Consider the following 17,076-nt stretch of genomic DNA (forward strand, 5'->3'; position numbering starts at 1 on the left):
TTTAATACCTGAGCAGACCTTTAAACTCAAGGACTGTGGAGGTTGGTGAGATGAGATGCATCAGCCTGTAGCTAATGTTCCCTAATCCAGGCATCATTCTGATAAACCTCCTCCACACTCTCCCCAAAACCTCCTCATCCTTCATGTAATGGGGTGACCAGAACTGCATGCAGTAGTCCAGATGCGACCTAACCAAAGTCCTATGAAGTCTTATAAACCTGCATCATGACCTCCTGATTCTTATACTCAATGCCCTGACCAATAAAAGCAAGTAAACCATGCGACATTGAACATCAATGATGTTAAAGGTCTTGCATATTTGCAAACGACACAAACATTTTATTTATTTTCCTTACATTCGACCTTCCACCATCACCCCCGCAATGCATTCCCAACACTTACCACCCTCAGTATAAAACAATTCTCCTCACACATCTGTCCTATAGTATTTGATGTTTTAACCCTGGGGAAAAATAGATTATGACTGTCTACTCCATCTGAGCCTCTCATAATTTATAGACCTCTCTCAGGTGTTCCCTCAACTTCCAATGTTCTAGAGAACACAATCCATGTTTGTCCAACCTCTTTTATAGCGAATACGCTCTAATCTATGTAGTATCCTGATAAACCTCATCTGCATCTTCTCGAAGGTCTCCATTTCCTTCCTGTACAGTAATGGGCGTGACCAGAACATACAATACTCCAAATGCAGCCTAACCAATGTCCTATAAAGCTGCATCATGACTTCCTGATCCTTGCACTCAATGCCTTGACAATGAAGGCCAGCATACCATATGCCTCCTTTACTACTCTATCTGCTTGTGTTGCGACTTTCAGGGAGCTATGTACTTGAACCCCAAGATCACTCGGTATATCAACGCTGTTATGGGTCTTGCCATTAACTGTATACTTTCTCCAAACATTCAGTCTCCCAAAGTGCAACACCTCACAGTTGTTCAGTTTAAACTCCATTTGCCATTTCTTCACCACTTATCTGTAACTAATCTAAACCCCATTGTTTCATTTGACAACCTCCACCAGTTTTTGTGTGGTCTGTAAGCTTAAGGGCCTGACCCACTTGGGCATCATTTGCACGTCACGCAGGTGATGCGCGAAGATTTTGGGAATCCCAAAATCCTGGGGCGCCGTGCGCGACCGCGCGTCACTACCTACGTCACCACGCACCATGCGCGCGTAATGCATGCCATGCGCGCATCACATGCGCGTCGTGACGCGTAAATGATGTCATGTAAATTACGCACAAATGACGTCCAAGTGGGACAGGCCCTTCACTAACCAACCCATCTCCAGTTTCGTCCAAGTCATTCATTTGCAGCACAAACAACAGAGGCCCCAGGACGGATCCCTGTGGAACACCATTGGCCACAGACCTCCAGCCAGAATACTCCCATCTATCACTACCCTCTGTCTTCCAGTTTTGCATTCAATCGCAGGTGGATCCCATGCATCTTAATTGTGTGGATCAACCTATCATGAGGGACCTTGTCAAATACCTTCTTAATGTCCATAAAGTTAACATGCATTGCCTTACCCTCATCAATCACGTTCATCACCACCTCAAAAAAATCGCCATCAAGTTTGTAACACGCCCTGCCCTGCACAAAGTCACACTGACTGTTTCTAATTAGCCCATTCTCTTCCGAATGTTAATCGTCTCTCTCCCTAAGAATCTTCTCCACTAGTTTCTGATGTGAAATTATAATTTCCTCGCTTCTTAAACAAAGGAACAGCATTGGGTGCTCTCTAGTTCTCTCCAGTACTCAGATCTTGCCAGTGGCTAGAGACCTTCTTGGTCTCAAACTGCCCTAGCATATTTATTTGGTTTAGAGATACTGCGTGGACACAGGCGCTTCGGACCACCAAGTCCACGCCGACCAGTGATCACCTGTACACTAGGTCCATCCCACACACTAGGTGCAATTTACAGAAAACAATTAACTTACGAACCTGCACATCTTTGGAGTGTGGGAGGAAACCGGAGCATCCAGAGAAATCCCACATGGTGACAGGGGGAACGTACAAACTCTGTACAGACAACGCCCATTGTCAGGATCGAACCCGGGTCTCAGGCCCTGTAAGGCAGCAACTCGACTGCTGCGCTACTGTCCCGCCCCTAATATTAGTACACCCCGCTTTGATCTGACTGTCCTCCATGTCTGTCTCCTTGGTAAATGCAAATGCAAAGAACTTGTCTAGTACCTCGCCTACATCCTCTGTCTCCAAGCATCAGTTTAGGGTGAAAAATCAATTGATAATACATGTTGATAGAACTGGAAATTGAAAATATACATACAAGTAAATAAATGCCGTGAATTATTTTTCAGTGCATTCAGAAAAAGTTTTGTTCTCTAACCTGGGATGCAGCAAGTTTCCTTGGGGACAGTCTGAGAGGAATAGGATCAAAATTTATGAGTTCTTCAGTGGTGCTCACCTCTTGTTCAGATTGTCCCACAATTTTCCTAGATGCTGAAACGGTGAGTGTCTACTGACTAAATTGTTTTCATTTAATTATTACTTCCTTATTATTTAAGATCTGTTTAAGTTCTTAACTCTGCTGACTCCTTTGCTACTTTCAATTTCATCAAGCAGAAATTCATTCCACGATCTATGTATGCTTTTTATAACTATTAACAATATATTCATTGTAATTTTTATTGCTGTCAACCATCTCTTCTACAGCTAATTTCTTGTGGGCTTCTCGAAAGGCTGAAATTCAATGTCTTGGAACTACAGGAATATTTGGATACATACAACAACAAGAAAGAAGCTGCCCAATTGGTTTGTTACTTTTAAGAATATATCGAAGAATGCACATTTAAATCAAGCTAAAGTGTACAAGCATGGCATGTTTATTTGCTGGAAATATAATTGTAAATGTAGCATTGTATTTCCCATCTCCTTTATTAAATGGAGTTCATTAACATATGGTTCTTGGTGGCACAAAATAAATATGAAAGGAGTTTGTAGATCTCAATGTGTCCCCCAATAGATTTGTAATGCAGAATGCACCAAATTTGACCATAACATGGAAATGTTCCTTAGTGGAATTACAGCATGATAGGTTCCTTTAATGGGAAAACGTTCCACTGGTATGAAAAGATTATTGAATTATAGTCATACAGCACAAAAACAGACCATTTGGCCCAACATTGCCCATGCTGGTCAAGATGCCCCATCTACACTAGTCCCACCTAGCTACTTTGTTAGCACGCAACAAAAGCTTTTCACTGTACCTCGGTACACATGACAATAAACTAAACTAACTAACCAGCCCATGTTTGGCACATATCCCTCTAAAGCATCCAGTTCCGCTCTATGATTGGAACTGTACAATCTGTTAAACCTCAAGAACACCACTTTTTATCTAAACATGATATGTTCACGTCATGAATGAATGCTCAACTTGGAGTATTAGTATCATTATATAGAATTGAAATCAGAAAGGGAGTTCTGCGTGCTTTTATTTCATATGTTTAGCACATGTAACTGGAGGAATTTATAAACCGTTAAATTTAATAAATAAACATAAATAAAAATGTAAATATATATAATTCATTGTGATACAGCAGGAACCAAAAAAACCTCACTCAGGTTTAATCATCGGTCTCTGCTGACCGAGATGATCATAACAGAGTTTTCAGTGAGAGATTCTAAATTTTGTATTCAATATTAGGTGGACATCTGTCCACCTTGGGCATGTTTGTAGTCCTGGACTGTTCCATCTGTAGAGGTGAAGATCACAGCCAACCCAAATTTCCTCAGCATTTGATCATTCCAGATTTCAGTTGCTAGTCTAGGCTATATTAGTGCAGTTTCCAACCCACCACTGTGTATTGGATGCCAATGATGTACTCTGCTCAAGGAAAATGAACTTCCATCTCCTTTACCTTGAGAGGAGCCTGTCAGCTAGAGTGGTTATGTGAGCTTTATGGGCTCCTGGAATGTTCAGGGAGTGATGATCCCTTTGGGGCCCCAAGTCTCCACAAATCACAAAGGCTGTTACTCTCTGAGCATGTAAGTGTTCTGAGGTCATAAAACAAAATTTCTCATATACAGTACCAACAGGTTTAAATTTCTCTGCACAGCCTCTTAATGCCATTGTGTCATTGCTATTTAATACCATTGTGTCATTGCAGTAAGTGATGATTTCCCACAACTCCGCAAACCCCCATATTTCACTCTAGCAGGGGAATTCTCCAGCAGATTCATACAAACACTAAGATACTAGACCTTGCATAAAAGGACTTTGCCTTTTGCTCACAGCTTGTAGCACTTTGTCTTCAGCTTCATAGCTTCAAGTCACAAATGGTGTTTCTGCTAACTCAAGCGTGTAATTTTTCAAGCTGCCTATTTCATGTAAGTGTCTATGTATTTTTATGAAGCGAGTAAATACAACTGCATTTTCTTTGAAATTAGTGGCTTGCAAACTGTAAAGCATCGTTTCCTGGAAGCATTGGAGATGCGGTCATCACAAACCAGCCTGGAGATGCAGAAGAAAAGGTAAAACTAAAACCTCCTTTGCAACTTAATAAAGATATGTTTAAAGTGGTTATTTAGAATTTAAAACTAAAAACAGAAATCTTTCAGCATTTTCTTAGATTTAACAAACTTAAAATAGTTACTTTACAACAGACTGAAAGGACTATGAATAATCATTCTATGTTAATTAACTTGAGGACCATGAAAGTTATTATTCATTTGTTGGGGTTTGGGCTTCATTAGCATGGTCAATCCTATTGCCCATCCTGATTGCCCATGGGAAGTTAGTGGCGTATTGCCTTCATGAACCACTTCTGGCGAAGGGTGTGATCTCCAAGAATTGCTCACAAAATAGAGTAAACATGCAATGCCCCCATCACCAGCAGGACCTTGCACACATTTACCCCTTTGCGAAACATTGCAGGTGCTTTCTGTGTGATTTTCTGTTCATTTAATCAATTATCCAGTGTGTATTGACATCTTTAAAATATCAAAATGCATATTAAACATAAAATATTATCATTTAGTAATATATAGCCTCCAGTTTTCTTATTTCTATAATATATTTACTGAATAAGCTATTGTAAAATCTAGGAATGACTAACCATTTGTTCATAACAGACTTGCCATTTAATTCAGATGTAAAATGAAAATAACTACACATTAGCATGTACGTAGAGATATTTGCACTAAAAAGATCTCAGTGGATTAGCATCTGTTTGAATCTTGTATCTTTCAAATATGTCTGTCTGAGGTAATGCCTTGTATGGAACTGTGCACTTTAATGCATGTTTGTACAATGATCTTCTACACTCTGTTTTCTTGGCTTTTTGCTCCTGTGACATGCTTGCTGTTTAGCAAATGGAATCCCTTGCAGTAAGTTACAGTTCTTGACTACTTTCTATTTGATAATTAAATTCTGCTTACTAACATACCCACATCTCAGTATATTGACATATTTTACATCACATTATATCAAAGGTTTTCAAGTTTGATTTCTACATAGTGATTTCAGTCAAGGCACAATTTTAGTTGGTATGACAATATTTATCAAATCATTTCAAATCAACATTACAATGGAAGGTGAGAATGATGAAGTACGCAAAATAAAAATCTTACTAGAAAACCTGAAATGAGCCAATCTGCATCTGTTGTACTCAAAAAAAAAAAAGACACAAAGTGCTGGAGTAATTCAACAGGTCAGGCAGCATCTCTGGAGAACATGGATAGGTGATTTTCAGGTCAGAGCCCTTCTTCAGACTCCAGAGATGCTGCCTGACCTGCTGTACTTCGTGTTTTTATATAAACCTGCATCTGCAGTTCCTTGTTTCAACCTTATGTTGTACACAAGACAGATCAAAGGAATCAAAAACACATGTTTGCTGCATCATTAATGTATACCAAGGACATGATATCTGATTTTGACCATCTCTGCAAAATTGAGCCTCATTTCACCTATTATGATTGATTTCGGATTTCTCAGATTCATAAAATTTTTGGATAGTTTTAAACAAATTATGATTTTTTTAAATTTTATGATAAATTCAAATGTTTATTACTAATTGGTCACATCTGTTCTCAAAATATTATTCCTCAAATTTAGGTTATGAACATTTCCTAATCTATAATTTTTTTAATTACCAAGTAATGAAAAAATATTTTTCAATTGTATTTTATTTCAGCATAATGATAAAAGGTGAATTTCTGCAGAGGTTATCTATAATGCCATGACATCACCAAATGCTGACACTCTCAGCAATATTTATGCTTTCTTCAAAGGTTTCTTTAAATTTTCCATGAATGTGACCATTGTAAAAAACCTAGCAGAAAGTATGGATGTGGATTCTGTCATTCACATCTTGAGAATTCTCATCTTGAAATGATAACTTAAAATTGTGGTTATAATCAATACCGCAAAGATTCAACTGCTCGGAAAAAGATACCGAAAATATATTTTAATAATCGTTGCAATATAGTGCAGTAAATTGCCTGGTATTCCTATATTAGATAATCATGAAATGTAACCACCCTGAAGATATTCTCAAAGTATAATCACACATGGTTAAAATACCAATAAAATATTGTAATCCTAAATTAATATTTCTTTCTTCCTCTTCTTTCACTCAAATTTAGTTTTAAAGTACAATGTTTATTTTGCAATGTTATGCAATTGAAATTTGTTTTTCTGGGAAGAAATTCTATTACAACCATCCTCCATCAGTTTAACCAGACACACCCAGGATTATTCAGTCTTACATTCTAAACTTAATTTCCATCTCATGGGAACACTGGAAAACATCACCCACCATGCAACATTCCCTTTGGAGCACTGCATCGAATTTGGATTATGTTATCCTTGGAGTGTCCTTCATTGTAAATTATCAGAATGACCTGGTTTACCCACTGCAGCACAACACTGGGACTAACATCCTATCATTTCATCCTTGGGCCCCCCCAGCACACTACGTCAAATGACCTAATGAAAATCAAATCCCCTGCACCAACCCACTGTTCTTCCTTCCACTGGTTTCTACTGAGGCTCCCTGCCAACCACTCACTCTAACAAAGCACAGACCTCTGATGTCTCTACACCTCCCTCAATGCCTCCTGCACCCTCAAACAACCAAAGCAGAATGACAGCACCAGCTCCAGTCTCATGCCCCACCTCCTCTACCCCCAGCCACAGCACAGACATGATCAAACACTTGCCATTCTGAACCATGCACCCATTGAAATGGGTCTCAAGCTAGGATGTTCCTATGGCCATTTATAAAACACAGGTTCGGCTGCATTTGGAACATTGTGTCCAATTCTGATTCCTGTATTAGTTTTTATGTTTGTTTAGAGATACAGCGCTGAAACAGGCCCTTCGGCACACCATGTCCACACCAACCAGCGATCTCCATACACTAGAACTGTCCTACACACTGGGGACAATTTACAATTTTTACCGAAGCCAATTAACCTACAAATCTGTATGTCTTTGGAGTGTGGGAGGAAACCGGAGCACCTGGAGAAAACACACGCAATCACAGGGAGAACGTACAAACTCCATACAGACAGCACCCGCAGTTAGGATTGAACCTGGGTCTCTGGTGCAATAAGGCAGCAGCTCTATCACTACGCCACTGTGCTGACCCTAAATTATTATTTTGTATTCACTTTCTCAGTTGTTCTGTCACTTTCAAATTCCTGTGCTCATATGGACCTATTTATCACACTATACAGCTCTATTCTTCTACAGTGTTAGAATTGTGTTCTATATTACTGCTTTTCATTCTTCCTACCATAATGTAACATTCCTCAGCTACCGTTTATCCTCACATTCTGCCAACGTGATTAGAGGTCCCTATTATTGTCCTACTCACAGTCCACTATGCTTCCAAGTTTTGTATCATCAGCAACTTTGGAAATTGTGCAATCTACATCTAACTCCAGATCATTAATATTTAGAAACATAGAAACATAGAAAATAGGTGCAGGAGTAGGCCATTCGGCCCTTCGAGCCTGCACCGCCATTAGATATGATCATGGCTGATCATCCAACTCAGTATCCTGTACCTGCCTTCTCTCCATACCCCCGATCCCTTTTGCCACAAGGGCCACATCTAACTCCCTCTTAAATATAGCCAATTAACTGGCTTCAACTACCTTCTGTGGCAGAGAGTTCCAGAGACTCGCCACACTCTGCGTGAAAAATGTTTTTACTAAGAGTAGTGATCGTAGCACCAAGACATTCCACTCCAGTCCCCAAAAACAATCTTTCACAATCATTTTTCTTCATTTCAGTCACTCTTGTGTTGATATCCAATTTTCCATCCTCGCTGCCCTTATTCCAATGCCTTCAGTTTTAATTCCATATGTTAATATTGTTTCATACATTAGAATTAGGCTGTATTTGATGTAGCTAAAGCTTTGAAAATTAATGTTGACAGCAAACTATGTATACAAGCTAAATATTATTTTCAAACAGAACATTGATAATTAATTACAATGGATTGTAACCATACATTGATTGGAGTAGAATAAAAAATCCTCAGAATTGTAACTTAGTAATAAAGAATTGAAGACTGATTTAAAAAGATACAACTCATATTTAATAAGTTACTACTTTAATTGTTAATCTTAAAAGAAAGTACCAGGTGATGAACAGAATTGTATTTTAGCATTAATATGTAATTGTAGCGTGTACATTAGATTTTTCATAATCTCATTTTATCATTTTCCTTTTGTTTGCTGATTAAATGTTTACAGAACCGGAAAGGAATATCGTTCCTGATATTATTCATCCTTGCTTAAACTGCCTGATTTCTTTACTGTTCACAGCAACTTGAATTGTGTCAAAGACTGTACAAGCTCCACTTTCAGCTGCTACTGCTCTTTCAGTCCTACTACAAACTAATTGGACAGATCCATGTCGTCAGTTCAATGCCAGAGGTAAAACCTGCTCTTTTAGGATTAATGATGTTTGCAGCTTTTAGAGTATGATGTGTGTTATATAAATCAATAGCATTTAATCGGTAGTTGCCATTTGTGGGAGCATGTTACTTTGTGGCGATTTGTTTTGTGGTTCCAAACAACTAAATCATATTTTCCTTTTATTTTTGTTCTTTCTATCCTCTTTTGATGTCTGCACCAAAAAAAATAACTCCAGCAGTTTGGACCAATGGACCTGCTCCACAGGCAATGCTAGTGCTACTCCTGAACCATCCACTAGAATGGGTGTAAGAACAGCATGTGATGGCTCCCTGACCTATCTATCCCTTGCAGCTTTGTGCACAGCTTCCATTTAGCCAGCATTCTGTCCAGTTATATTTATCTGGCAACTTTGGGGGGGCATGAAATCTCATCCTTTCTGCACCTCAAAATATTGCTGCAGTAATCCACTTCCCCAGTGCATTGCAGTATCCCCGCCGTACAAATGAATTATCTTTTCTCTAACCTAAAGTACCTTGCTTTGAAAATAAACAACCACTTGATCTTATAGAGGTGTACAAATTCATGAGAGGAATAGATTGGGTAGACTCTATCCAAGAGTAGGAGAATCGAGAACCAGAGGACATAGGTTTAAGGTGAGCGGAAAATATTTAATAGAAACCTGAGGGGTCATCTTTTCACACAACGGGTGGTGAGTGTATGGAACGAGCTGTCAGAGGAAGTAGTTGAGGCAAGTACTATTGCAACTTTTAAGAAACATTTAGACAGGTACGTGGATAGGGCAGGTCTAAAGGGATATTGGCCAAATGCAGGCAGGTGGGACTAATGTAGATGGGACATGTTGACCGGTGTAGGCAAGTTGGGCCAAAAGGCCTGTTTCCACGTTGTAAGACTCTACGACATGGAGGTTAATACAGGCCAAGTGCATTGACAGCCCATGGTGCTTGAACTGAACAGTCTGAGCTTGCAGTATGATAATTTGCTCCATTAAAAAGTGCACTGTAACACTGTTCTTCTAAAAAAATACTGTGCTCTTGTACATTTCTGCATGTCAGTCTGCACATGTGCTTTCCTCATGAGCTGGGGTTTGAAGCAGGAGATGAAGGGACCGACATGCTATTTGTCAGCCTGAAATGTTCACAAATATATGTTACAAGTGACACACAGGTGAATGCTTAAAACCTGCACTTGCAATGGGATTTTGCAGATGTAAACGCCTCTACATCTGAGTTGAGTTTAGTTTATTGTCACGTGAACCGAGATATAGTGAAAAGCTTTTGTTGCATGCTAACCAGTCAGCAGAAAGACCATACATGATTATAATCAAGCCATCCACAGAGAACAAATACATGATAAAGGGAATAACTTGAATAATGTTTAATGTAAGATAAAGTCAAGGAAAATCTGATCAAAGATAGTCTGAGGGTCTCCAATGAGGTAGATTGTAGTTCAGGATTGCTCTCTAGTTGTTGGTAGGATGGTTCAGTTATCTGTTTCAGTAGCCAGCTTTTATAATTTTCGCATACCCATCATCTGTCTCAAACTTAAAGAAAAGGGTGGCACAGCGGTAGAGTTGCAGCCTTACAGCGCATGCAGTGCTGGAGACCCGGGTTTGATCCCGACTATGGTTGCTGTCTATACGGACTTTGTACATTCTTCCTGTGACCGCATGGGTTTTCTCAGAGATCGGTTTCTTCCCACATTCCAAAGACGTACAGGTTGTAGGTGAATTGGTTTGGTATAAGTGTAAATTGTCTCTAACGTGTGTAGGATAGTGTTATTGTGCGGGGTTCGTTGGTAAGTGCGGACTCGGTGGGCCAAAGGGCCTATTTCCGTGCTGTATCTCTAATCTTAAAAAAAAAAGAGATAAAATTCACTCTAACTATGTAAAACCAGGCATTTATGCAATGGACAGCATAACATATTTGGGAAGAATTCTTAATCAGTTGTTCCTTCATGATAATTTTAGCATCAATGGTATTTTATTTTTTATAGATCCACTGCAACTCATTTAGGCATTCACACTTATTATATACAGTTGTCACTCTACCAATTGAATCTGATGATTAGCAATGTCCTCTGGTATTAGATTGGCATAACCATTGATATTTACTTTTCTGCAATTTACAAGATAATCTCAAAATTACATGCTGTTACATAAAGTTCATTGATATAATTGCATTAGTTTGTATTAAAGTGACTAATCTGGCCACTACATCAAAATCAGTATCGATTTGGCTTAGAGATACAGCGTGGAAACAGGCCCTTTGGCGCACCGAGTCTGCGCCGACCAGTGATCATCGGTATACCAGTTGTATCCTACACACTAGGCACAATCTACAGAAGCCAATTAACCTACAAACCCACACGTCTTTGGGATGTTGGAGGAAATCGGTGCACCCTGAGAAAACCCTCAAGGTCACAGGGAGAACGTGCAAATTCCACACAGACAGTACCCGGGACTGGGACTGTGAGGCAGTGGCTCTACCAGCTGCGCTTCTGTGCTGCTCCTTTTGCAGAATGGATAATACAAAGAGAGAGAACAAACTTTTAAAGAAAAAGCAGAGATAAATATTCAATCCAACTTTGCTCCAGACCTCTAATTTGAATGTGTTTCCTAAGTATATTTAAATTCAGCTTCAGATCAGTTTATTTTCACCAGGGTGCAATGAAATTCCTGGTTCACATGAAGCACACAGAGTAAGATCATGTTATAGAAGCAGAATTAGGCCATTCGGCCCATCAAGTCCACTCTGCCATTCAATCATGGCTGATCTGTCTTTCCCTCTCAACCCCATTCACCTGCCTTCTCCCCATAACCGCTGACACTGTCAATCACCGCCTTAAATATATCCATCGACTTGTCCTCCACAGCCTTCTGTGGCAATGAATTCCACAAATGCACCACCCAGTAAATAGTATACATACAATAGCGATACAATGACGAGAGCAAAACTGCTGAATGGTGCAAGTTTGTGATTGTCATGCACATCTGAGTAGTATAAAAAATTAAAGTCTGCTGGTTGTAATAAAATTACTACTTTATCACTCAATTATTATTTTCAGTCGTAGCAGAAGTTACAAATAACAATGTATACCCAGAGAAGCTATGGAGGACAGCAAATTATTATGCCTTGTCAAATTGTATAGTTATCAGAAATTTCACAACTGGTGTTTATACTGCAGTGTTACCATTCACACTTTATTATCAAATTATCATTACCCATATTGAGTATTCTTTATGTATATTTTTCAACTTTGTATAATTTACAATAAAATCAAATAAGATCAGCACAAATCCATTCAGTTGAAGAATTTTGGCGTGGTGAACCTTTTCTTGGGTTTAGTTTAGGTTAGAGATACAGCATGGAAACAGGCCCTTCAGCCCACTAAATCCATGCTGACTGTCGATTACCCATTCACACTATTTCTTCGTTATCCCACCTTCTCATCCACTCCCTGCACAGTAGGGGCAATTTACAGAGGCCAATTAATCTATATACCTGCATGTCTTTGGGATGTGGGGGAAAACCCGAGCACCTGGAGAATGTGCAATCTCTACCCGCTGTGTCACTGTACTGCCGTAAACACAATTTAGTGCAGATAGTTCACAGAAATGGTATGGAGCCTATGATTTTTGAATTTCAGTGCCGTAAGACTACAATTCTATTTCAGATTTTTTGATAACTGTGGAAGGTAAATTTAGAAGAGAGAATAGAATGCTTGTTCTTTACATTTCTGTTGTCTGCATTTAGTTTTGCTAGGCCGCGCTATGACTGCAGAAAGAGCTGAAGCACATAACCTTCACCCTTTCCCAATTTAGTTTGGAGCTTGAAGGGAACTGGTGTGTAAAAGTGATTTGGAGATAGCTTTCCTTTCCCTCTGCTCAGTGCTTTCCCCCAAAACAAGCTTCAGATGAACTCCTGCTCCATGGCATATGACATTAGAGCATGAGGTTGCTTGGCCAGCATTTTGATGCAACTTTGTTGTAAATGAACTTACAACCATTTATTTTTCAGTGATGCTGAAGTCCTGCCGTAATACTAGAATTTGGTGGTGGGAGAAAAGTCTAAGTGAAGATCTGCTGATTTGTTTTCCCTTGTCACTTGTGTTTGTTCACTAGCTACTGAATATGTCAAAGGAGCTGAATGATTTGAGAGACAACTTGAAGGAAGCCTCGGCCCAAATAGCAGCTGAACCTCTCAAGAGTGAATCCCGTTTTCATGGTGCCACGTTAACTTCCTCAGAAGAGGGCGTGCAGTGTATGCTGGAGTGTTTGAAGAAAAGGAATCTTAAATCTGCACTGCGCAAAGTCAGGGAATACAGGTTAGACTTTCCATGGACTATTTATAATTTCAATAATAAGTTTGATAATACTTTCTCTTTTAGTTTAGACACACGTGGAAACAGACCCTACGGCCCACCGAGTCCACTCCAATCAGCGATCACCCATACACCAGTTCCATCCTACACACTAGGAACAATTTACTGAATACAATACAAAAGATACAAACCTACACATCTTTAGAATGTGGGAGAAAACCGGAGCACCCAGAGGAAACCCATGCAGTCACAGGGAGAACGTGCAAACTCTATACAGGCAGCACCTGCAGTCAGGATTGAACCCAGATCTCTGGCGCTGTGAGACAGCAACTCTGTTGCTGCACCACTGTGCCAAAGACAATGAAGAAGGATGATTTCAATATTAAAAAACAATAATTTGAAAAACAAAATAAATGGTGCCAAATTGGTACCGAGATGAGAAAAACATTTTTCACGCAGAGAGTGGTGAATCTCTGGAACTCTCTGCCACAGAGGGTAGTTGAGGCCAGTTCATTGGCTAAAGGGATCAGGGGGTATGGAGAGAAGGCAGATATGGGATACTGAGTTGGATGATCAGCCATGATCATATTGAATGGCGGTGCAGGCTCGAAGGGCCGAATGGCCTACTCCTGCACCTATTTCCTATGTATTTATGTAAATTATGGCGATTCATGCACGTATGCTCTATGCAATAACAATTTCAGTATGCAGTACACACTTGCAATAAAGCACCATTGAAAATACTAGCTGAGTTTGACACACTTGTGATTTTCATATCACGTGGGAGTAGGGGAACGATAATTACGTTTTATAGTTCCACAAGTTAGATTTAGCACAGAGTGATCCAGTACACACTATGTACATCATAGGTATCAATGGGAGGACTGGAAATATTGTTCCAATAGCCTTTTTTTAACTGGCAGACTGTGGGCATCAGTCATGTATCCAAAGATGTATTATTTAGGTATGTTACAATACTTGCCTTCAGCGGCGCTGCAATTCTGGTCCTGAATTATATTTTTCCGACCTGGTCCTGAATTATATTTGTTGGAGTACAGGATGTTGCTAAATAATCATTCCGACCGCCGTTCTGTGTGTTTTTTTTTTAAATTTGCCCGACAAGTTAATCGCTGTCGTTATTTTAAAATCAGCTTCTGAAGCCGTTAATGCCGACAACGGGGCCGGATTTTATGTAGGTGACAGGTAAAAGAAAGTAGTTTATTTTTATGTATAAAAGTGTTTCTTAAGATCTATTTAATTCACATTTTAAGTTGCGAAACGGTGATTTTTCCCCCCGAAGAACCCGCAGTGTATTGGCTGCCGATATGGGGGACTAAAATCACCTCAACCTCAACGTTCCAAATGGTCCCGTTCCAGAAAATCCCACTCGAAAGCTGATTTAAATGGCCATTAATTTACAGGTATTAAACATTAAATTCCTTCCATTTGGCCTATAAACCCATGACAATGAGATTACAAAATTAAGTTATATTCTGAATTCTTGTGTGAATGTTATTTGGACACTTAGGCTATTTAAAAATGTTAATCTATTCTTAAGAAATGGATAGATGTTTAGATCTAGTAATTGAACTTTACAATTAGGTAACTAACTAACTGTATGCTTTAATTTCAAGTCATCTAAGTAAGATTGTTTCATATTTGTTTCAGAATGCTTCAATCTATAATAACTGAACATTTCTTTCAGTTCTCTTAAATTTTAAGAAAGTTATCGGCTTTTAAATGTTCTCGATCACAGCTTTTGTGTTAAGTCAATGAAAAAGCAATAGGGAACAAGATGCCAATTTCCGAGTATGAAAATTGCCATAACTTTTTTTAATACTGAAGATATGAAAGTGAATTAGGTGTCAAATTAAACTTCTTTTTATGCTTTATCTGATGGGATAAATTAAAGACTTGATTTTTTAAATCTCAAAATTTTGTAACATTGGTTAAAAGATGGGACATTATACATCAACCTGGCCTGGATAGAGAGGATGATTCCACTAGTGGGAGAGTCGAGGACCAGAGGGCACAGCCTCAGAATAAAAGGATGTACCTTTAGAATGTTGAGGAGGAATTTCTTTAGCCAGAGGGTGGTGAATCTGTGGAATTCATTGCCACAGACGGCTGTGGAGGTCAAGTCATTGGGTATTTTTAAAGCAGAGATTGACAGGTTCTTGATTAGTAAGAGAGTCCAGGGTTTTGGGAAGAAGGCAGGAGGATGGGGTTGAGAGGGAAAGATGGATCAGCCATGATTGAATGGCGGAGTAAACTCGACGGGCCGAATGACCTAATTCTGCTCCAATGACATGACCCAAGGTTTGCTTAAACAGAGTCAAAAGTCAATAGCTTTCAGTAACACTGGTTTGAGTCTTTTACATGTGAAGACCAACAGTAGCACTCATTTTGGATCATCTGTGTTTGCTTTTTTCTGGCCTGGGAAACTGGCACCCGATCCATGTGAGCCCCAAGCTGCTGCAGGTGCACCCAGCATCACCTCGATGCAGATCGGCAGCGAACCATCATCCCTCCTGGCCACCGTTCAGCCTTTGTGTTCCAGGGGCAGCACCTGCAGATAAAAGTTTTCTGCTGTGGGGCTGATAATTGAATATTGCTCCCCAATGGAACATAATTGGCATAATCCTGAAAATGTGGCGCCTAGGCTGGGTGAGGCAGCTAATCTCTATCTAATCGGTACTTCCGCACCGATCGGCGGGTCAAATTTACCCCCTCTGGCTAGGGCTCTGTAATTCCGGCAGCCCGGCCGGAGATGGCAGATCTGTTGCCATAGCCGACCTCCGCAGCCGACTGAAGGCCCCTCAAGGCGTGACCTCTGTTGGTCCGGCAAAACAGATAATCCAGAAAAGCTCTGGAACCAAGGGTGCCGGAAATTCGGTGGTGGACCTAGCTATGTTACAACATTTTGAGATTTAAAAAATCAAGTCTGCAATTTATCCCATCAGATAAAGTATAAAAAGAAGTTTAATTTGACACCTAATTCACTTTCATATCTTCATTATTAAAAACGTTATGGCCATTTTCATACTTGGAAAATAGCATCTCGTTCCCTATTGCTTTTCCATTGACTTAACACAAAAGCTGTGATCGGGAACAGTCAAAAGCCCATAACTTTCTTAAAAATTAAGAGAACTGAAAGAAATTTTCAGTTATTATAGATTGAAGCATTCTGAAACAAATATGAAACAATCTTACTTGGATGACCTGAAATTAAAGCATATAATTAGTTAGTTACCTCATTGTAGCTAATTACAAAATTAAATTACTATATCTAAACACCTATCCATTTCTTAATAAAAGATTAACATTTTTAAATAGCCTAAATGTCCAAATAACATTCACACAAGAATTCACAATAACTTGATTTTTAAATCTCATTGTCATGAATTTATAGGCCAAATGGAAGGAATTTAGTGTTTAATTCCCGTAAATTAGTTCCCGTGTTTAATCATCTTGCGAGTGGGATTTTGTGGAACCCGATCGATTGGAACGTTGCGGTTGCGGTGAATTTAAACCCCATATCGGCAGGAAAAATACAGCCGATTCGTATGGGGCCTAAATCACCTTTTCGCAACGTAAAATTTGGATTAAGGTCATCCTAAGAAGCACGTCTATATGTAAAATAAACGGCTTACCTTTAGCTGTCCCATACATGAAATCCATCCCGGTTATCGGCATTGACGGCATTAGAAGCGCATTTTTATTTTACTCCAGCGCTGAAATTGTCCCGCGATTTTTAAAAACAAATTCACAGAACGGCAGTCGGAACAATTCTTCAGCATTTGCTAGCAGCCCGAG

General features: G+C 39.4%; 1 protein-coding gene across 8 annotated transcripts in view; it reads left to right on the top strand.

Annotated features, from left to right (window-relative positions):
• Positions 1-17,076, top strand: part of fry (FRY microtubule binding protein) — a 433,098-nt gene that overhangs the window by 414,264 nt on the left and 1,758 nt on the right. For 5 of the 8 annotated variants that reach the window (XM_033022865.1, XM_033022859.1, XM_033022861.1 and 2 more), the window contains 6 exons: positions 2,346-2,495; positions 2,701-2,799; positions 4,438-4,521; positions 5,359-5,376; positions 8,827-8,937; positions 13,061-13,263. In XM_033022865.1, the coding sequence (XP_032878756.1) occupies positions 2,346-2,495; positions 2,701-2,799; positions 4,438-4,521; positions 5,359-5,376; positions 8,827-8,937; positions 13,061-13,263 (665 nt within the window). The remainder of the gene's footprint in view (positions 1-2,345; positions 2,496-2,700; positions 2,800-4,437; positions 4,522-5,358; positions 5,377-8,826; positions 8,938-13,060; positions 13,264-17,076) is intronic. The other 3 variants (XM_033022862.1, XM_033022867.1, XM_033022868.1) reach the window with 1 other exon arrangement.

This window comes from Amblyraja radiata, chromosome 6 (assembly GCF_010909765.2).
Source record: "Amblyraja radiata isolate CabotCenter1 chromosome 6, sAmbRad1.1.pri, whole genome shotgun sequence".
NCBI classification, from domain to species: Eukaryota; Metazoa; Chordata; class Chondrichthyes; order Rajiformes; family Rajidae; genus Amblyraja; species Amblyraja radiata.